This window comes from Fomitiporia mediterranea (genome assembly GCF_000271605.1).
Source record: "Fomitiporia mediterranea MF3/22 unplaced genomic scaffold FOMMEscaffold_8, whole genome shotgun sequence".
NCBI classification, from domain to species: domain Eukaryota; kingdom Fungi; phylum Basidiomycota; class Agaricomycetes; order Hymenochaetales; family Hymenochaetaceae; genus Fomitiporia; species Fomitiporia mediterranea.
In genome coordinates, this window is record NW_006760393.1 from 124,461 (window position 1) to 144,980 (window position 20,520).

Sequence of the window (20,520 nt, forward strand, 5' to 3'; positions counted from 1 at the left end):
TTGAAAATAGTATTTCTATAAAGTTTCAAAGTCTGAACATACTTCTATAAATTAATATATAAGAAATATCTTGAAAACTTAGTAAGTACTCAAGTAATCTCAATAAAACTTTATCCAAATACTGAATATGGTAGTATAATTATAATAAATACTTAGTCATGGGGTAGAGTGTTGTAGAACTAGAAATACAAGTACTTGAAATGTATGTCTAAAGAAAGTAGAGTTGTAGTAAACTTGTACATGTGATATCTTAACAAATACAAGAGCTACAACCTTATAACTTTGTGAAATTATACTACTGTCTGATACCTTCCAATACGTCCTAGTATTACATAAAACAACTAACATATAGTAAAGATATATAGACTCTAATATTTGTACTATACTCTTAATAACAATTTACCTCCTCATTTTAAACCTCTCATATCTTATAATAATTTAATACTAATCTACACCTATTTAAAAAAGCCACTCTTATATTAATAACTTCTGTGGTTACATAGATATGAGACTACAAAATTATGTATATAAAGTATAGTGTAACTTCCTTTGTATACATTACACAGACTCAATTCTTGGATATACTGTAGATATATAAGCTCTACTATTATTACAGTATTAAGAGTTTAGAGTATCATAATCTGTTGTATTTTTTATTATCAAATAGTATACAAATACACAAGTAATTGATACATTTAACATTGTATTTGTGTTATGAATGAGTTCTAACTAAATTTACATTAATTTTAAAGGAATAATAAAGAAATTTGGTTAAGAATTGAGTAAGATACAGAGGAAAGTGTGTGCTCACTGTATAAGACAGTGAGCTCAAGGTGTGGCAGGTAGGGAGGGCACAGTTGCCATATAGGGCACTCAGCATACTTATTTTATTTTATTTTATTTTGACTTGGAATTTTTTTTACTATTTAAGTCTAGTATTAAGTACAGTTAGGGAGAAAAGCTTAAAAGGTACCTAATTAGAGGGACTACAAGGGTCTTGTACACCCTCTAATTAGGCCCCTTACAGTATGTCCCTCAGGTGCTTTTAGCATGCTAAAGCAGCTACATTGACTTATACTGTAGAATAGTCTAAACTCAGCAAACTCTATGTATCTTTGTTTCATTGTGCATCAAATTGCCTTCATTCTTCCAACCATCATCTTATCAAGCCAAGTACATTGCATATTCATTCAATTTCATTGAGGTTAAAAGTCTTTGCTCTGAGAGTTGATGACTAAGTGTATCATCACGTCATCAAGTACACTGTACATAAAGTTACATGCGTTGTAGTAAACTAAATAAATAACGTACTTGTATTCCAACTTTTGTCTGTGCAACATCACCATCACTCTTTACGCAAGACGACGCAGCAGAGCGTCCCTCTCAGGCAGGTTAGTACCTGTGTGCACCACTGTCAAGGTTTGTCTAACGCCTTTGGTATCCAGTTCCGAACCTTACACGTAGTCTGCATACGTGTCACCTTAGCAGCTCAGCTCACTCCCGCCTTCACCCTGGATGCCACCCCGTCACTCATAGACAGCAACCTTGTGAAACATGAAGCTTTTACCATCGTGCCTAACGTTCCTTGTGCTATCGCTTGTCGCTGCTGCGCAGGCACAGGCAGAGCAGCAACATCTCGCACCCGAGCTCCAGCCGCTCATCAACAAGGCGAACGCGTATCTGACTTCGGGGCAGTTCAACGATGCTGTTAAGGCTTATTCAGAAGCTATTGGTGCGTTTCCTAGACTCAGTTTTCCGAAGGTCGATTTATTGAACGACTTTGAGTAGAGCAATCACCGACGGACTACATTCTCTATTACAAACGTGCAACGGCGTATTACTCGCTTAGTCGTCACCCAAATGCTCTTGCAGATTTTGACAAGGTCCTCGAGTTGACGGGAGGGAGTTTCGACAAGGCCCTGCTCATGCAAGGACGTATCCATGCTCAAGAAGGATCGTGGTCCGCCGCACGAGACGCGTTGAAACGGTACTCTTCACGGGTGAAGAATGACGCAAGTGCAGGTGACCTCATGTTCGAAGTAACAGAAGGCGAGGCAGCAGAGAAAAAGGCCACACAAAGTAAACGCTCGGGGAATTATCAAGAATGTGTCGCCGCCGCAACTGAAGCTCTCCGTATCGCTTCACATTCAGGCGACCTCCGCGAACTACGAGCAGACTGCGCGTTATCATCAAGTGATGTTCAACAGGCAGTTGGCGATCTCGTACGGCTAACGCATCTCCGACCTGCGTCTAGCGCACTCTTCTTACGCGTCGCGCAGCTCGCGTACTTCCTTCTTCCTCCTTCTCCACAGGCGGCCAGCGCGCTTAAGCAGTGTTTACACTTCGACCCGGATAGTGCTAAATGCGCAAAGATGCATAAGAAACTGAAAAAGTTCGATAAGGACTTTGAGAAGTTGAACGCGTTACGGGAGGCAAATGATTGGCGCGGCCTCGTCACACATTTATTCGGAAGCAATGCAAAGGAGACTCCGCCTGGTAGTGGGTTTGCAGCGCAGTTCGACGCTGAAGTCGCGAAGGTAGAAGTACCGTCAAATATTACGCCCCTCCGAACAAGTGAACGAAGAAAAGACGTGGTTCGTGCACTTTGTGTGGCATATGTGAGACTCGAACAGCCAAAGCGTTCGGAGTGGTGGTGTGAGGAGCTTCTCCGATTTGAAGGGAATGCAGAGGATATAGACGGGCTCGTTGGACGTGCGGAGATGATGATGGTAAATGAGAAATGGGAGGAGGCTGTACGGACGTTTGAGAAGGCGTTTGAGCTCAGCGGAAGGTCGAACCAGGATGTTCGTCTTTTGCATTTGCCGCATCAGCTATATCATTGTTGACTGTTCTTTTAGATCATGAAACGTCTACAAAAGGCCCAACGTCTTCTCAAGCAATCGCGTCAGAAGGATTATTACAAGGTACTAGGAGTCCCTCGCGATGCCGATGAGCGAACAATAAAGAAAGCCTAGTACGCTTCGTTTCTTCACCTCTTTTCCTCATCTTTTTTACTGATGTGAAATTTGCAGCAGGAAAGCAGCAAAAACAGCCCATCCTGACAAAGGTGGGAGCGAGGATAAAATGGCTGCAGTGAACGAAGCGTACGAGGTATTATCCAATCCAGGTCAGCCCTCTCTTTCAGCGTTCATCGTTCATATATTTGACCCCATTTTCACACTTGTACCGACCAACAGAGCTCCGCACACGATTCGACAACGGCGACGACCCGAACGACACATCCAACCAAGGTTCACCCTTCCAGCAAGGCGGGCATCCCTTCGCACAATTCTTCCAAGGTGGGCCAGGTGGGTTCGGTGGCGGGAAGCATGGAGGGTTCCAGTTCCAACAGGGTGGTGGGATGCCCTTCTCGTTCCATTTTAGTAGTGGAGGGAGACATTGATATTAGAGGCATTAGAGGTATAGAGTGTAGAAGGGTAGGGGGTGTATTTTTATTAATACATTTTGCTTTACTTTGCTTCGTCTTTTCGGTTTGAGGTGAAGTCAGTGCGGCAGTGAAGACTCACTCATAGCATGGAATTCTGGTGGAATACAGTATGTGGTTGACCTTTCAAGCCTTATTTTACTGACTTGAATTTGCTGGGGTATGTACGTATTCACCTAACCACAGAGGTGAGTAGGTGAGCAGAGGACGATACGAATGTTCCGACGATGCTAAACTGATAAACGCATATTCCAGAGTCCAGTGCTGGCGGCTTCAATTGCATAGTCCTAGTTCGCGGCCAATCCACGGTACTCAAAGATGCCGAAGTGAGTATACTAGGCGATAGGGTCGCAAAGTATTTAACGACAATGAACTTGACAAATTCACCCGTACTAACTGCGCCAAAGACCTGGAATGCTGCTTTTATGTGGGGGTATGGAAAGTGCCGACCAGCAATGACTAGCGACTTATTATAGTCAACGTCTGTGGATGTGGGTTTCATGCATTAATGGTGTATGTTTTACTTGATATAGGTGTGCAGGGCATCCAAGAAGTAAATATTTGCGAGCCTTCGAGGCAAGATGACAGTGTTGACAGAAAGTGAGTTGTTAAGATCCTTCCCCTTTTCGCTGGTCCAGTAAACATTTGAATGTCGTGTTTCCTGTATTCAATGAATCACTTCGTTCTTAATATTATTTTAAAGCATATATTCAATCAATCCTCCTATCCGTAGCCTTCTTCCCATCACTCCGACGGACCCCCTGACCATGTCTCTAGCCCCCCCTTTACCTTTATTTCGGGTATCCGACTCGGACGCAGACTCGGAGACCCTAATGGAAAGACCGTCCTTCTCCGCCGTAAGCCCAGGCAGGAATACCGGCGCACTCTCCCATATGCACAGCCCATAAGCAGCCATTCCAGGACTGACATTTACTGTGTTTGATTGGATTGGAGACCCTAGGTCCCTAGGTCTCCTTCCGATGCGCTCGTACGCACTTTACGTCGTCCGAGGAGGGGAGGGGGCACGCTAAGTTAGCCGCCGGTAGAAATCCTATCCTATGACTAGTATACTTACCCGAGGCATTAACATGATTCATTGCGCATGACGTCTTGACTCAGTGACGACCTGACGGGATGGTCGGAATACATCGATGACGGCATGCCGCAGTATTTATGAAAATTGTCTCACACGTACTCTCCGAGCGAGCCGACGCAGGGCGAAAGAAGTCCAGGTCCGAGCGTACGCGAGTTATGTACAACATACTCATTTGTAGAACTTGACATTGTAGGTGACTACCCGATGCTACAGCTATTGCTGTCCGTTTGTTTGTCTCTCGGTCAATATTAATGACGGCATGCCATGCAACCCGCTCGTTCGTTTGTGTGTCCGAGATGTCCTTCCGACTTACCACTTCGACACACAGCGAAGAACTTCAAGGAGTCTTAAGTCCAAATGTGCTATCAATACTTGTAAAACAAAATTGAAATTAAAATTAAAATTAAAAGGTCTAGTAGGTGGCGACCCGATACTGTAGCTATACGTTCGATGGTTTCGTGTCCGAGATGTCCTTCCTCACCCCTGCTTCTTCTGGGTTGTTAAGTAGGTATGTTATGCCATAGGTACCGATGCCGTTAACGTGGCTACAGACTTTCGCGGAGATTGGATGTGCAGCAACAAGGCAAATTCATCATTTGCCAAAGTATTGTGGCTTTACATTGCTTCACTGTAAAAAGAAAGTAGTAATTATCTCAAACCAAGGGAAAGAATGATGGCTATCTGTTTGTTCGTTTGTTCGTTTCGTACTGTGTCCGAGACGTCCTTCCAAGCTCTGCTTCTATGGTGTAGTTAAAGTACATCATGCCTTAGATGCTGAGACCGAGGCTGTTAACGTGGATATAGAATATGTAGTACTAAAAAGGTCTAGAATTCATTCTGTACCACAGCTGTTTTACTTGAAGTTACTACTAGTGAGTCAATCTAAAGCAGGGAAGACGAAACAAGTTGAATTAATATAAATTACATACAAAACCTTATGTATATGTATCATATATTCACAACTAACTCGAAACAGTACTACAATACTGTATGAAACAGAACACTATGGATTAAAGAAACAGAGGTAAAGACAAAATCGTGGGACCGTGTTTCATTATCAATTAAGTTGTGGGTTACGATTAACATTAGGAGTAAGGGTACTTGTTGGACTAAGGTATGATGAGGTATGAATTAATCGGAGTGGGATGAGACGAGAGACGCTGAGAGAGAGGAATTAAACAAACAGGACAGAGATGATGACAAACACGGAGAGATACGATGATATGATGATATGATGTACGAGGTATTAACAAAGGGGAATAGTTATGCACAATAGTCCACATGCAATAAACAAAATGATCACAAACGCGAATGAGAAATGACGAACGATGAAGGCATGGAGATGGACGAAGATCGAAAGAAAGAAAGAAAAAAGAATAATACACAATAAATCAAAACAGAGGAGAGAGGAGACAGGACAAAATGTACGTGCGGATATATATCCGAGATCTTGAATTTTGAGTATACCAAGTTGAGCGGTGCGCAGAGGTACAGGATGATACAAAGGCGCGCGTGGGGACGAAGTACAGACGGCCCTGCCGAGACACAATGGGCGGGCGGTATGTATGTACGGGCGAACCAGATGGCACCACTTTCGGGTCTTTTAAGACGTACGCCTAGAACTGATGCATATACAACGCTAGCCAGCGTATAAGCGATCGTGATCACAGCCAACACCGCTGTGAGCGGAGTCCCCCCACGACACGACTAGCGACAAACATGTACACGCGCATCGTGGAGGAAGGTGACCGCAAGTTGGTCTGTACGTACGGTCCCGACCCCGATCCCGATCCCGATCGGCAGGCGTCAAGTGTCGGACGTAAAGCAAGTCGTAAACATCATGAATTTACCCTCGTGGGGTAAAGATCGAGTCTACGCAAGGACATTACACCGTTGCATGTACCGTACGATTGTCAGCGACGCGAGGAGTTCTGGATACACGTGGCACAAAAGGATGAGATCAGCACATTCATCGAAAATTTTTGAATGGGACAAAGGGAGGAGGAAAAGTTAATAATCAGGGGGCTGACGAAAGAGATGAAAGCACAACAAAGGGATGGGAAGAAAGGGATGAAGGCACGAGGTGGACTTGGAAGATGACACGAATGAGAGAGTGGGGGGCTGAAACGTACCAGTAGCGATGTGTCCATACGATTCATACACACTGAACACGTTCCCTGAAGAACTGGCATACTTGGGTTCGTAAGGCGTGCGGAGATTGTATTCCGCGACGACGTATCCCGTTGATGTCGTACACTGCATGGTAAGGGGTACACGTCAATGGATAAATTTGGAAGGAAAAAAAAAGGACGGAACAAACTCACTGTCCACTCCGTCTCATTATTCGCGCGATACGTCCAGATATAGGTCTCTCCATCGGAGCATGCAAAACACGTCCCAGCACCCTTCTTCCTGATCCATTTCTCCATCGGCATGCTGACGCTCTGTCGGACGAAGAGTATCGTGCCCAGTACATCAAACCCTCCATGCGCAGCAGAAGATGGTGCAGTGGCAAAGTCAAGAATCACGACAGGGTCCCTCCCGAAGTTGAGGCCACCTCTAGCAGAGCTTGTGCGAGAGCCGAGTTCGAATATCTTGATGGTTACACTTCGGGAAGAGGGACGGGAAGGAGAGGTGGGGGAGACGATGGCAGAGGGAGAAGGAGCAGAAGTGACGCCGAAGAACATGCGGTCGTAGAGCTCGTCGTATTCAGTATTGAGGACGTCACCAGTACGGTCCTCGAGGAGGAAAGGGATACCCATTGTAGTCATTTTTCAAGTGAGTCTTGTCGCGTGGAGGATGCGGTGGTCGTCTGTAGGGAGTACTAGTGTTCGTCAGAAGGTGAGGCGGTCGCTGTACGCCCAGAGAGGAGAGATTAGTGGAGGGTAGAGCAGACGAGACGCGAGATGGTCGGAGAGGGAAAGCAAGTGCGGGGGGTCTATTGGATGTGGAGGAGGAGCATAGCGCGCTTGTCCATGCTCTTATAAGCAGGAGCAGCTATAGCCATGCCATGTAAAATAGAATACGGAAAATAGAATATTGGCTGCTAACGTAACAGTACTACCATATATGGTATGAAACAGGGCAGATCTCTCCGTCGCTAAGTGGGCAGATCCGGCATCTCCCGCGAGAACCCTGCCAGTTTTATCTCCGGTCTTGTCGTCATCTCTCCAGTCCACTTCGCTCATTACTCTTACACTCACTATCTATATCAAATAATACTCCTGCAACCTGTTTCGTTTTTATTATTATTATTGTCATGTCCTAATTCATGTTTTATCGATATTGCAAGCCGATCGCAATAGTATTCACTTGCCGCCATCATGGAACGCCTGCACTTGAAACGCCGCGTTTTTGGGTGACGGCCACTCAATCCAAGGGCGTCGGTAGGTCGGTCCCAAGAACCGCCCGCAACCCTGTCGTCCGCGTCGCATCGCGAATGCGTCGATCCCACGTTGCCAACTTGCCTCTCTTTGTTGTCGTCAATTTTCCTTTACCTTTCAACGCCCACAACACACCTCCATTGCGACTGCCGGGCTTTCCGGCCTATCTCGGTTCCGTCGGCACCACGCGCCCATAAAAATCTGTACGTGTACATGTAAAATGCACACCAAAGAGCACAGGCATGAGGAAAGTGTGTGTGATCGAGTCTAAACCTAATTCACGTTTTTGCCTTTTACTTCTTCCCCATTCCCTAATTCCCTAATTTCAAAAAAACCAATTCAATGCAACCCAGGCGTTAGCGAACTCTCGGAAGATGACGAATGTCTTGACTAGAGGTGGCGTTCCGTTGCGGGGTTGTCGTAATCCATCTTCGTCGCGTGCTAACTTAAGCGGAGAACGAAGACCCTTGGTGGATGTGCGGTTTGACGGACTCGGGAATGCCGAGCGGCAAGTAAGAGGGCTTTAGTAGGGATGCATGCCTATCGTTCGGCTGAACGCCTGTTCGTCCGCTCTGCACCCGCCATTCTTCGTTTCATGTCAGCCTAGGCTCGTACAGTTTATATACATAGACTCGATGACCTCTGATAGACTCAAACAGCAAGCCTGGACAACTACTTAGCTTACTCACACAAAATCAATGGAATTCAATCCATTCTGGATTCCTAGACCTGCTTCATCTGAATCATCATTCCAATCCAAGGAACCGGGAACTCGGCTGGTTACATTCAAACTTGGCATCCCCTAGGCAAGACAACTCAACTGGCTCTTCGTCCGTTATGTCGCTGGGGTTGCTTCTACACTATCATACATTTATTCTACTCTTTCAGTTAACGTGCCAAGAAAGAAAGAATTCACAAAAAGACCCTTTCTTCATCAATCTTTATCAACCCGGCATTCGGTACTTCTTTTTCACGGTTCCCTTAAAATAAATAGCATAGCATCGAGATATATTGGACTGGACTTGGAAAGAGGTGCGACCCGATCGCGGTATCAGCTCAATTCCGACGCTCCGACGCCGAAGATAAGACGCTATTCATAGGATAGGATGACAGTAAGTGAAACTGGAAAAACATGGAACATAGAAAGCAAGTCGTTCTAAATCACTCTGTATAGCATTATTAGATGGAGTTCAAATGACGCATACACTAAAAAAGCAATGTAGAAACCTTTCGAAGAAGGAAAATGAATTCTTTTTAGATTGAATCTGAGTTCATAGTACTTACACTATACATATGATTGCTGCTAAAATGCTTTATGAATACGTTAGCTGTGTGGATGCTGTTGGTGCTAAACGAAACAAATTTGTGTATCAGACTTTTTGCGTTATAAACGTTTCATTAATATTAACATTAATAGAGTGTAATCTTGTATAAGTAATATGACTTAATCACACAAATTTTATTGTTCGTCTAGACAATCTAGAGCGTCTTTTTTAGTGTATGGCAGCTAGTACACACCACACATTTCTATTCATGTATGCATATGAGCCTTTAGGCATATCTCATCCGTATCTCTGAGTCTAACACTCCTGGCATACCTTGCACGTCAAATGCTAAATGCTAAATGCGATCGGCTAACGGGTAACGAGCTTATTCGGTCAGTCGGTTAGCTCGTAAATTTTGATTGGATTGGCATGGCCAAAGTAAACGTTCTGTATCGACGCGCAAGTTTACTCGTTAGTTTGTTGTCAAGACTAGGAATCGGAGGATGCCGAGAGGTTTTTCTTACTTGGAATATTTGGGGAATGGGATTTTTTTACATTTATTAGTCTTGTCTTGTCTTTGCTTGGAATCTGTGTACATTGGGATGTCTGGTTTGTAAGGAACATACACCATGCTATGTTCTGCTATGATGTCGACGAGTGTTTTCAGGGCTGATATTTACCTACGATTACTAGTGGGGAAGAGATAATAAATCGACGGTTAGAGACGGTAAGGTAAGGTACTCGGTCTGCTTCCGCAGTACGCTCGAGCCGTTGACGATATATTATCCCACTGCGTGATATTACTTTGAGTAACCCTGATCCCGGCCATCCGTTTGTCTACTCGACCCTGAAACGATAAAACGTAAAATCATGCTGTCTGTCATATAGACAAAGCAACAGACAAACAACGGGAGGTTAAATAAATCGGTGTGGACCTACAATGTGTGTTCCTGAGTTTGACAGGTCAATCTGGTAGGTCTCGTCAATGAAAAGTGGGTTGTAAGGTAAAGCATACATATATGTATTTGAGTATTTACTAGCATAGGAATACACTAGTATGATCCTTGAGTATAAACTACGTTGATAAATGTATAATCGTGAGAACTCAGGAAGAGCCTCTGAGCAAATGATCAACTTTTTTCACTTGTACGTCCAATCAATCGCTAGTGCTTGCATCGAAGATGAGAAGAAGAGAAACTGTAAGGCACTTGCAACCTGTGCTTGCTCTTTTAAACGCAACCTCTGAGGTTTCCAGACGTTACTTCCCCAGAAAGGTACAATCACCGAGTCCTCCAGAGTTGAAGATAACTACTGGTTTTTACAAAATTATACCAGACTTTGATGCACAATTTTGTTCGGAAGGTTCCCTTGCTTCTTCTTGCCTTCCATGAGTCTCTATGATGTCCTACTTCTTAAACGTATTAGTACTGCAGCCAAACGCAGAATGTGCAGAGATCTGCGAGCAGCCCCAGAAGTTCGGGTACCAGTCAATAAATCAACGGATGGTAAAGAAGATGTGGGGAACAATTACAATCCGAATCAGATCGGACTAGGAGAACCTCGAAGGCACAAAAGGGCAAGGAAGTAAGGAAGTACTATCTTGAATACATTCCGCGATCGAAGGAGACATGAAACGCTTCACGGATGATATACCCATTCTACAACCACCAGATCATGGTCCAAAGATGGCATTAACATCTTCAAGGACATCGCGAAGCCCTTCGAAGTAGGGTGCGCAGTCGTAGGCATGCCAACCTTCTGACGTACATACATAGTCCGCCCCTTGTTTGTTTGTTTGTTTGTCGATCAAGAAACAGTACAAAGGCGCGAAGTTGATTGAGTTTTGTTCATAATTTACGATTTCTCGGGCTACACTTCCTTTTTTGAGCGCTTCACTTCAGCCTAAGTTCGCCTCTAACGTATAGTACATCTGTTGCTTATGAGACGAGGTTCACGTTAAAAAGATGGAGATACACCTCGTGCTTCTGCGTTGGTGTTTCAGCGCCTTGGAGACGGGGACGGGGACGAGCGCGCCACTATACGCATGCATGTACGTTTGTACACAGTTGAGATTTGCAATTGTACTAGAATGGCGGCACACCGGCGATGGAGCTTTGAGCGACGATATCTATCAACGGCAACGTTCCAAATATATAACGACAATGCTTATGGATTCCGGGTTAAAGAGGGGGCGGTCAGCACTTATCTATCCAGATGTTCCGAGTGGATGCAAATTTGTAACAGAGATGATAAGTACCCCGGACCTAACGGCAGGGCTTTTTCTATAAGGCAGTCAGTCTACGACAGTCAGCTTGGAACTCGTAGATAACATGAGATTAAATTACAAACAGGTCAGTCGTTTACGATATATCAAGATATACTTTTCAATGTGTATCGTTGCCGCAAACCGAAATTGCATTACACAAGTCGTCCACCGTCATATCCACCGTCCTGTCCAATCATCCGCGCACTTGTCTTCGCATCGAGGAACAGCTCATTCATCTCGCCAATGTCGTCCACCTCGATCTGCGTGCGATCTGCTATACCGGCGAGGATCGACGCAGGGGTAAGGAGTTGTAAGGCGTATCTGTAATAAGCCGGTAACAATGACATGTGAATCAGTGAGACAAGATACAGAACAGAACACGGGAACGTGAGACGGTCAGATGCAAGCGATATGTGATATGACGGGGACGCATGAACATGAAACAGGGCAGAAAGGAAGCCTCTCTATATGTAGACATACCGAAGTGATGCTTTTTCCCCCTCGGCAGAAAGCCGGTCAAGAACATTCGGCCCGAGCTTCAGCCCTTCGACATTCGCGCGTACTTGCAGGACCTTGGCGATCTGTTCGCGATTGTACGAATCTGTCTTTACAATCAAACACCTGTCATCGTGCTAAGATTTAGCATGAAACAGAGTCGCTGGAGTAGGAAGGAACGAACCGGTCGAGAAGGTCTACGGGGATCCCGTGCGGCGCGCGCAGGTCATCTGTCCCGCGTACTGTAGCCATTCCTCGGTTCGTCGCTAATACAACGGTAGGTGCCATAGGAGACTCCAATAACGCGTTCAAATACGTGAAACACTCGATATCGAGCATGTGCACCTGGAAGTTGTCAGAACGGATTGATGAATTAGCCGGATTGAACCCGAAATGCGATTCTGCTTACCTCGTCGATAAACACCACACCGGGAACAACTTCTGCAACGCCTTGGTCGACATATCTCTTGACGACTCGGTCGACCTCCCGTCGGAGCTTGTCCGTAACCTCCGTACGACCGCTACGCACGAGACTACCCATGACGCTCATGATATCTTGCCCGCCTTGTGGGCGGGCGTTTGCCGCATCGAGATCGGCGAGGGTCACATCCTGCACAAGTTCCTTCCGTTTGTGCACGTCGCCTTTGGGGAGCGGAACGTATGTTTCTGCCTCAAGGTCATACGACGAGGCGTAAGCGTCTGAGCGGCCGACACGCTACGATTACAAGTTAGTATTTTAGCTGATCTTCGCTACGTGAAAACATGAATAAAAGTGCACACCCACCTTTATCGAACCAGTATCATGCTCAATGTAAATGACATCTCCCACAACGATCTTCTCCTTCATGATCGCCTCGTAGGTGCTTGGGTCCATTCTCAACTGCTTCGTACCCCTCACGGTTTTTAACCCAACAATAACGTGCGACACGGTTTTTCCGTATCCACTCAAAGGATTTTCTGCTTCGCCAGGCGTCAACTCAGTCACCTCACCCTCATATATCTCCTTGGTCTCCTTTATTCTCAGGCCTTTGAGTATCTTCAGCATAAGCTGCCACTAATTAACATGAAACTACACACCTATCGCCCGACGGAACGTCTCTGACAACACCTCCGTTTTCTTCACCTCTGTGCTGTAGACCTCAGACCCAACAATAGGACAGAATGGCACCTTCGTGCCTAATTCATGAGAGATTGCAAGAGCAAGAGCCGTCTTGCCAGTACCAGGTGCGCCAGCGAGAAGAAGTGCGCGACCAGAAAACTTGCGCGACTTGATGAGGTCAACGACTACTCCGCACGCCTTCAAACAAATTTAATTAGTTTTTAAAAATTCAAAACGCAATCCTCATAGAGAGTATTCACCTCTCGTGCGTTTGTTTGGCCTATGAAACCAGCAGCATCTCCAGCCGCCGTACCGTCGTTGGTAAGCCCAAGTCCTTTGATGTGCGAATGGCTTGCTATGCGTGATGCACGTGCCGACGAGGACGAAACAGACGGGAGAGCATTGTGAGCTGTCGTATTTGCGGTCGACGTTGTTGCTTTCATTGTCATTGTCGGCTGCTTTTATGATGTCTTTACTCTAGTACCAGTAGTGGACGCCAACGATGAACATTCAATTCAACACAAACGCGTCGCGTTACTGAGGACATGACCTACCATATATGGTAAGCACAAGAAAGAATATGCCAGTGGTCATTGTGAGTCTTCCATTATCTACTCAATACTTTGAATTCTGTTTACACTAATGAAAAGAACCGAAAGGTCGAAAATATAGATTGTATAACCGTGGTACAGAGTGTCTCGAATGTATAGTTATAACTTATAATAATGTTTGTGTTGGATGTACAGTAATTACTAATAATGGGTACGTCTACAGTCCATCAGCTGGTTCTAGTACAGCCTACATTATGAATATTGGAGAGAGGGAGCTGGGGACCCAATGTTGATTAGCTTGTATGTTCGTACTCTGGGCATGGCTGTACATGGTACAACTGGGCCCCGTTTCTCCTTCTATGCTATTCCTGACCTGATTGAGGATTCGGACTATCATCACCGTGTATGTTCATTGACTACTGTGTAAAGTACGTTGCCACGGAATGCATGTTCCCAGCAAAGCATGTAATCACAAATATCTTTTGTTCAATAAAGTGTCCATGCAATAAAACGACATTTCCTGTAGAGTAATGTATTCCATGAAACAATGAACGAATTGCTTGCGGATTTAAATCATTCCGACTGCATAGAATTATCAGAAATTCTTAATAGGATCATTCGACGACGACAGGCCATCCACTCGAGAAATCAAGACGGTTGATCCCAAGCTAGAAACACATGATTTCATAATCAGATAAATGCATAGGATTAAACACGGTATCCACTTACCAGTCTACCGGCATCCGTATAATAGTCTGCAAGGGTAAGTACGGTGAATAACGCATCGTTTTCTGGTAGACAGTGGTAACGAGATCCACATACGATAAACGAGGATAGGTCCATCATCGTCCACCAAAAGGTCTTGTCCGCCCGGACCAGTGATCCCATCATGGGTTTCAAGCACAAGTGTGCCGCCACCGGATATAAGTGGAACCCCATTCGCGTCCACATAGCCACCCCTCAAGCTAATCGATATATCAGCCCTGTCGGGTAACTAACAGGACAGGTACGAGCTTTTTTCGCGTACCTTGTAGAGCGTCCAACGTGGATGTTATATGTGCTATTCGTGCCCTCGCAGCATTGGTCCCAGGACGTGAACAGGTAGTAGAAGTCACCGTATTTGAAGATTACGGAGGCTTCAATTGCAGTTGTACCGCCAGACCGTGCAGCAAGTGAATCAAGTGAACCAGTTACATGTCCATCCAGTGGCACCACCCTGAGTATCCGTTGAGCCATACAGACGTGTTCCGAAAAGTGCGGATTAATCACTCACTCTTCGCCCTTTATGCCAGTCGAATAACTACCCAACGATAAGTACCATTCCCTGCCATCTTCATAACTGTTAGGAATTAATGTTTCAGGGTAAAACGCACATAGATTTACCTATAATCAAGCTAACGAAGTTGGCTATCAGTAAGAGTATATCAAAAATCGAAAGCAAACACCCACTTTGGATCAATAGCCTGTAAGCAAGGAAACGATGCTATCAATCAACCATCACTCTGAAGTTTTCGGACAACATATCTTACGTTGTATGAGTCGCCCGGCGCTGTTGATATTATAAGGCCTTGATTGACAAAAGAACCAGGAAGACCCGTGGTAGACGTAGCAAGGAATATTCCAGACTGCAATTGCAAGATGTTAGAACAGTGCAAACATAAGTGAAAAATCGAACACACTTTCTGCGAGCCGAATGTTGAAGCAGCATAGTACAGCTGGATAATTGACATCAACGAAATGACCGGAGAGTAAGCAAGCGAAACGGTCTTCACATAGAATTGTCCGTTGAGGTATGTACAGTCAGGAGCCCACAACACGCTACGGCAAAGCCCAACAACGTCAGATGAGTGGAAACCGATGAAGTACGAAGTATGAACATACCCGTTCGATGTCCCGGTATACTCATCAGTCCAACTTGCACCGCTCGGGAAAACAACACCCTCAAGGGTCCACGTTATTCTGTCCGTCGAAGTGCGGATTTCAAGTCCTGTACCTGTCGCAAACAAAAAGTATTTCCCAGTATTGTCTTTGCACAGTGTCGGGTCGTGCACAGGATTTATGTCCCCAGTGACATATTCTGGATTGGGGTATGCAGAGGAAACAGTGGCGACTGCGAGAAAGGCGAGGACGGAGAGCGTTGAAAGACACTGCATAATGTGGGTCAGGCGCTGGAGACGTATAGAGGCTCATCGGAACTGGATGTTATACCCTCACCGGAAGAGTTATCAATATCATGATACTCATATTCTGACACTACTCTCCTTGCCGCAGCACAGCATAGGATGTAGTCTAGGAGATGACATGTACAAACGGAGGAGCGTGATGATGCGCCAGGAACAAAGGACATTCCGAAGGATATGCCGAGGCAGTATTCCTTCTCTTGAATAAGTACTTTGCCTCGGCTATGATCTGTCTTGCAATCATAATTTCTCGGCGGCCTTCAGGTCCTTTGTCATTGAGTCGAGTAAACTGTTAAAGACACGAAACATCAATGTTGTGGATAATGTTGTTGGTTGGATTACTGTGGCATGCTTGAGTGATAACCAAACGTCTTTACAGATGGACAGTACTACGACTAGTGGCAGCAGACCTCTGAAGCCTTTACCAGCAGACCCTTACAGTACGGTCCGCAATGTTGAACGATGAGAAGAACTTGATGTATGACGTCGCTTAGACTTGATTAAGGGCGTCGATCATTGTTTACGTACTCAACCTAATTCCACCCTTATTATGTCATTGCGTTTGTCATGTAGTTCCTCATTCTACTTGTCCTAACTTCTAGTATTTTCTACAGACAGTCAATACACTTTGGTGTCTTCGAAGCAGATACTTTGTTGTCCGCAGCTCCCCTCTCACTCGATAAATACTCACAGACATCTTTCCCGTACAGCAAGCGCAGCAAAGGGTCAGTCTCCATCGACCCCCCCAGAGTATGCTGGTGGGCAATGCAGTCGTCTCGCTATTGTAAGTATGATGCACTCGGTCGTGCAAGGAACCACTCGAAGCTATATCTTCTCGCTTGTGAAGCAATCGTACGTTTACAACCGACGATGGAAAGCAATCCGTCTGGAAAGCGCGTGAATTTTCATTGAAGGTGAGAGCAAAGGATATTTTATTTCTACATTGTTATGTGAAAGTGCTTTTGATTCCAACTTTGCTAATCGGATTTAAAAGCTATATCCCAAATACGAAGATGTGCCAATAGAATCATACACTGGCTGCCGGTATTACAAGAAAGGGTACAAGCCATTCATTCGCCTCGCTCCAGGCTGCGAAGATATTCTAGATCACCTAGAAGGCACGAAGCAAGTCTTTACTAACTGTACAGCCCAACCTAAGTGCATAATTTCATGCTCGGACCATACAGTAACTTGCGTGATAGCAGAGAGGAAACGAAAAGAATCAAAAAAGTAAGGCATACTTTCCCTGATGATAGATTGTTTGACGCTGAGTAACTTTATGGCTCCGAAGAACGAAGACACTGCATTGAGACCAGTGGTGATGCTGCGTAGGTGTGCGCAATACCAAAGCTCTGTTTCAGACCAATAATGATCTTGTTTAACGTGTATGCATATGTCAGTCAGATCACCTATGACCTGTCTCTCTATCAGTTAGTATATACTATAAGAGTGGAAGAGGCTCTTCACTCATTGTCCCATACAACAACCTTGTAGCCTGTGACGCGTGCTTTCTATAGTTCGTACAAACTCGACAAGGCATAAAGGAGGCCTCGTTGGGAAGGCCTATACATGCTGCGCCCTTGGCAAATTCACCTCCTATAAGTATTATGTAACCTGATCCTCCGCTTGGCATTCTGTATTACGGTTATTCACTAAGTCTGTCAATCTCTAGATTTCGACGACAACCAGTTGATCGCAGTTTCTTTTCACTCAATAAAAGGTCGTGCGGCATGGCTCATGTGCAACAAGCGCGGCAATGGGTCAGTCTCCATCGATCCCCTCAGAGTATGCACGCCTCAGGTTTACTACCAATAGCCTACGCAACACGATGATTGAATGCGACTCTCTCGGTCTGCACTACGAGCTTTCGACTGAATTAGACGGTATTAAGAACGCTCGCGTGACGAAATTTTCGAGGTGGGACCCGCAGTCACAGCAGAACGTTCCTTTCGCCGAATGGGAAAGGAAGCTCGTTGGAAAAGGACGGGTTAAGATGTATTCAAAGCATCAATCGACGGATGATACCACACAAGCTGATGATGATGACGGGTTTGTCTTGACGAAGGACTTCTTCCAGCGTACATGGGGTGGTTTAGGTTTCACTCGATTGTAAGTATGAGCAGTTCCAGGATTGTATGGTATCACTCTTAGATACTTCTTCACATTCATGAAGCAATCGTACGTTTACAGCCGAGAATGGGAGGCAATACGTATGGAAAGCTCGTGAATTTTCTTTGAAGGCGAGTAATTAAAGCTGTTAGGGGGGGAGGAGGAGGAGATCATTGGATCTAATTCCGCGTATTTGTATTTGAAGTTATACCCCGGGGAAGAAGATGTACCGATAGCATCATACACTGGCCGCCGGTATTTTAAGAAGGGCCACAAACCATTTATCCGACTTGCACCAGGCTGCGAGGACATTCTGGATTATCTAGTAGGTAAGGAGACATTCTCTACTCTTAGCTTTCAGACAAATCTAAGCATACGTTTTTCTCGCCTGAATAATGCAGTAACTTGCGTAATAGCAGAGAGGAAACGAAGAGAGGCAAAGAGTAAGGCCAGCTTTCTTGTTTGCATCTTTCATACTGACCAGTTTTTTGGCGCCAAAGAACGGGAGCATGCTATTCATACCAGCGGTGGTGATGAGTAAAAGCACACGCGGTACCCGGTCAGAGCTTAATCTCAGTGCCAGTAATGTTACCATTTCATATGTATGCATTTTGTACATCAGACAGCCCCTAGTAACAAATCCCTATCAACCGTTTCATATAACCGCGGAAGCAAGTCAAATTATTAGTCTGCTAGCTTCGATTAGGCGACAACGGGCCATCCACTCGAGAAATCAAGACGGTTGATTCCAAGCTAGAAACACGCAGTTTCATAATCAGACAAATACTTAGAATTAATCATCGCAGCCACTTACCAGCGGTCCAGCTGCTGTGTAGTAATCTGCGAGGATGATATAATGAGTAACGCATCACTTTCTGGGAGACTGGAGTAATGAGATCCACGTACGATAAACGAGAATAGGTCCGTCAACGTCCGTCAAAAGGTCCTGTCCGCCTGGGCCAACAATTGCATCATGGGTTTCAAGCACAAGGGTGCCACCACCAGACGTTAGTGGAACCCCATTCGCATCAACATAGCCACTCCTCAGACTAAACGAATTACGAAATGTTAGTTCAGCCAAGTCACTAACGAAATACACATGATCCTTTTTTTTTCGTACCTTGTAGAGCGACCCACGCGAATGTTGTATGTGCTATTCGTACCCTGGCAGCATTGGTCCCAAGATGTGAACAGGTAGTAGAAGTCACCATTCTTGTAGATTACAGAGGCTTCAATGGCAGTCGTACCACCAGAGCGTGCAGCAAGCGAATCAAGTGAACCAGTAACTGTTCCGTCCTGTGGTACCAATCTATGTATACATTAAGCAACAAAGTACAATTGTACTCCCGGGGAGTGTTAATTAACTACTCACTCTGTGCCCTTGATTCCAGTCCAAAAGCTGCCCAATGATAAGTACCACTGGTCACCGTCTTCATAACGGCAAGAAATTAGACAATTAGTAGAGGACGGCACATTTATTTACCTATAATCAAGCTGACAAAGTCGATTGTTAATAATAGTCTATCGGGAATCGAGAGAACACTCACTTCGGATCAATAGCCTGTAAGCAAGAAACGACGTTGTCAATTAACTATAACCCCGAGGTTTTCGGATATTATATCTTACGTTGTATGAGTCGCCCGGTGCCGTCGACGTTATAAGGCCGTGATTAACAAAGGAACCGGGAAGACCCGTGGTAGATGTAGCAAGGAATATCCCAGACTGCAATTGCGAGATGTTAGGGCGTGCATGCATTAATGAAAAATTGGACACGCTTTCTGCGAGCCGAATGTTGAAGCAGCATAGTACAGCTGAATAACTGACGTCAACGCATGACCCGAGAGTAAGCAAGTGAAACAGTCTTCACATAGAATTGTCCGTTGAGGTATGTACAGTCAGGAGCCCATAAGTCGCTGCAGATAAATCAACAACGTCAACCGATGAAGTGCGAAGACTAAAATATACCCGTTCGATGTCCCGGTATACTCATCGGTCCAACTTGCACCATTCGGGAAAACAACGCCCTCAAGGGTCCACGCTATCCTGTCTGTCGAAGTGCGGATTTCAATTCCTGTTGCTGTTGAGAACAAAAAGTATTTCCCAGTATTGTCTCTGCATAGTGTCGGGTCATGCACGGGGTTGATGTCTCCGGTGACAAGCCCTGGATTTGGGTATGCAGAAGAAACACCAGCGTAGGCGAGAAAAGCGAGGAAGAAGAGCCACTGCATGATATAGGTCAAAAGCTGATGTTGCATGAAGGTGTATCTGGAGTATATTTATACACTCAGGGGGAGAATTCCGCGTCATAATACGAATATGCCAGCAAACTGGTTTCCTTGTGGCAACATGGCATGTGATATAAATTAGGAGAGTACATATATTAGCGGAGGAACATGATGACGTACCGGGAATAAATTCGGTTCCGAAGGGTGTGCCGATGCAATATGCCTAATTTTCCTCGCCTAAAAAATAATCCGGTGTCATTCCAATTTCTTGGCAGCGATCGACGTGACTGCGACAGGTGCAGATTTAAGTCGGATTACGTCATCTCGTACCATATGCACTCTCTCTCACAGAAAATTAATAATAAAATTATCACTTTCATATAAAACATCGTGAGTACCTCCTCGT

General features: G+C 45.1%; 7 protein-coding genes across 7 annotated transcripts; 1 reads left to right on the forward strand and 6 right to left on the reverse strand.

Moving 5' to 3' along the window:
• Positions 1–1,374: 1,374 nt before the first annotated feature.
• Positions 1,375–3,443, forward strand: FOMMEDRAFT_168985 (TPR-like protein). Its single transcript, XM_007267929.1, has 6 exons — positions 1,375–1,391; positions 1,446–1,732; positions 1,789–2,804; positions 2,859–2,974; positions 3,033–3,127; positions 3,198–3,443. Exons 2-6 carry the CDS (start codon positions 1,555–1,557, stop codon positions 3,401–3,403), a joined length of 1,611 nt encoding a protein of 536 aa, XP_007267991.1. The 5' UTR covers positions 1,375–1,391; positions 1,446–1,554; the 3' UTR covers positions 3,404–3,443.
• Positions 3,444–3,617: 174 nt separating this feature from the next.
• On the reverse strand, positions 3,618–4,361 carry FOMMEDRAFT_157814 (uncharacterized protein; the record flags this gene model as incomplete). The annotated part of the gene is made up of 2 exons (XM_007267930.1): positions 3,618–3,928; positions 4,235–4,361. 2 exons carry the CDS (start codon positions 4,359–4,361, stop codon positions 3,618–3,620), a joined length of 438 nt encoding a protein of 145 aa, XP_007267992.1.
• A 1,327-nt stretch (positions 4,362–5,688) lies between these two features.
• Positions 5,689–7,312, reverse strand: FOMMEDRAFT_110000 (uncharacterized protein; the record flags this gene model as incomplete). Its single annotated transcript, XM_007267931.1, has 3 exons — positions 5,689–6,472; positions 6,674–6,797; positions 6,866–7,312. 3 exons carry the CDS (start codon positions 7,310–7,312, stop codon positions 6,414–6,416), a joined length of 630 nt encoding a protein of 209 aa, XP_007267993.1. The 3' UTR covers positions 5,689–6,413.
• Positions 7,313–7,849: 537 nt separating this feature from the next.
• On the reverse strand, positions 7,850–10,938 carry FOMMEDRAFT_157817 (uncharacterized protein; the record flags this gene model as incomplete). Its single annotated transcript, XM_007267932.1, has 4 exons — positions 7,850–8,012; positions 8,060–8,125; positions 8,290–8,445; positions 10,832–10,938. The coding sequence occupies 4 exons, from the start codon at positions 10,936–10,938 to the stop codon at positions 7,850–7,852; spliced, it is 492 nt and encodes a 163-aa protein (XP_007267994.1).
• A 669-nt stretch (positions 10,939–11,607) lies between these two features.
• On the reverse strand, positions 11,608–13,492 carry FOMMEDRAFT_88291 (RuvB-like helicase 1; the record flags this gene model as incomplete). Its single annotated transcript, XM_007267933.1, has 7 exons — positions 11,608–11,776; positions 11,936–12,076; positions 12,135–12,295; positions 12,360–12,665; positions 12,735–12,976; positions 13,028–13,247; positions 13,310–13,492. The coding sequence occupies 7 exons, from the start codon at positions 13,490–13,492 to the stop codon at positions 11,608–11,610; spliced, it is 1,422 nt and encodes a 473-aa protein (XP_007267995.1).
• A 722-nt stretch (positions 13,493–14,214) lies between these two features.
• On the reverse strand, positions 14,215–15,753 carry FOMMEDRAFT_187204 (uncharacterized protein; the record flags this gene model as incomplete). The annotated part of the gene is made up of 11 exons (XM_007267934.1): positions 14,215–14,268; positions 14,330–14,355; positions 14,423–14,565; positions 14,628–14,816; positions 14,874–14,931; positions 14,984–14,994; positions 15,050–15,063; positions 15,130–15,225; positions 15,280–15,315; positions 15,373–15,418; positions 15,482–15,753. 11 exons carry the CDS (start codon positions 15,751–15,753, stop codon positions 14,215–14,217), a joined length of 945 nt encoding a protein of 314 aa, XP_007267996.1.
• Positions 15,754–17,325: 1,572 nt separating this feature from the next.
• Positions 17,326–20,117, reverse strand: FOMMEDRAFT_147487 (glycoside hydrolase family 43 protein; the record flags this gene model as incomplete). Its single annotated transcript, XM_007267935.1, has 16 exons — positions 17,326–17,389; positions 17,453–17,540; positions 17,596–17,889; positions 17,954–18,014; positions 18,089–18,218; positions 18,291–18,332; positions 18,390–18,642; positions 18,704–18,729; positions 18,796–18,938; positions 19,010–19,198; positions 19,262–19,319; positions 19,373–19,383; positions 19,437–19,450; positions 19,516–19,611; positions 19,727–19,802; positions 19,855–20,117. 10 exons carry the CDS (start codon positions 20,115–20,117, stop codon positions 18,592–18,594), a joined length of 927 nt encoding a protein of 308 aa, XP_007267997.1. The 3' UTR covers positions 17,326–17,389; positions 17,453–17,540; positions 17,596–17,889; positions 17,954–18,014; positions 18,089–18,218; positions 18,291–18,332; positions 18,390–18,591.
• Between the last annotated feature and the right edge of the window lie 403 nt (positions 20,118–20,520).

Coding starts and splice junctions, on each gene's coding strand:
- FOMMEDRAFT_168985 (XM_007267929.1), top strand. CDS start 1,555: ATGAAGCTTTTACCATCGTGCCTAACGTTCCTTGTGCTATCGCTTGTC. Junction 2,975..3,032: donor CGAACAATAAAGAAAGCCTA/GTACGCTTCGTT, acceptor TGAAATTTGCAG/CAGGAAAGCAGCAAAAACAG. Junction 3,128..3,197: donor CGAGGTATTATCCAATCCAG/GTCAGCCCTCTC, acceptor ACCGACCAACAG/AGCTCCGCACACGATTCGAC.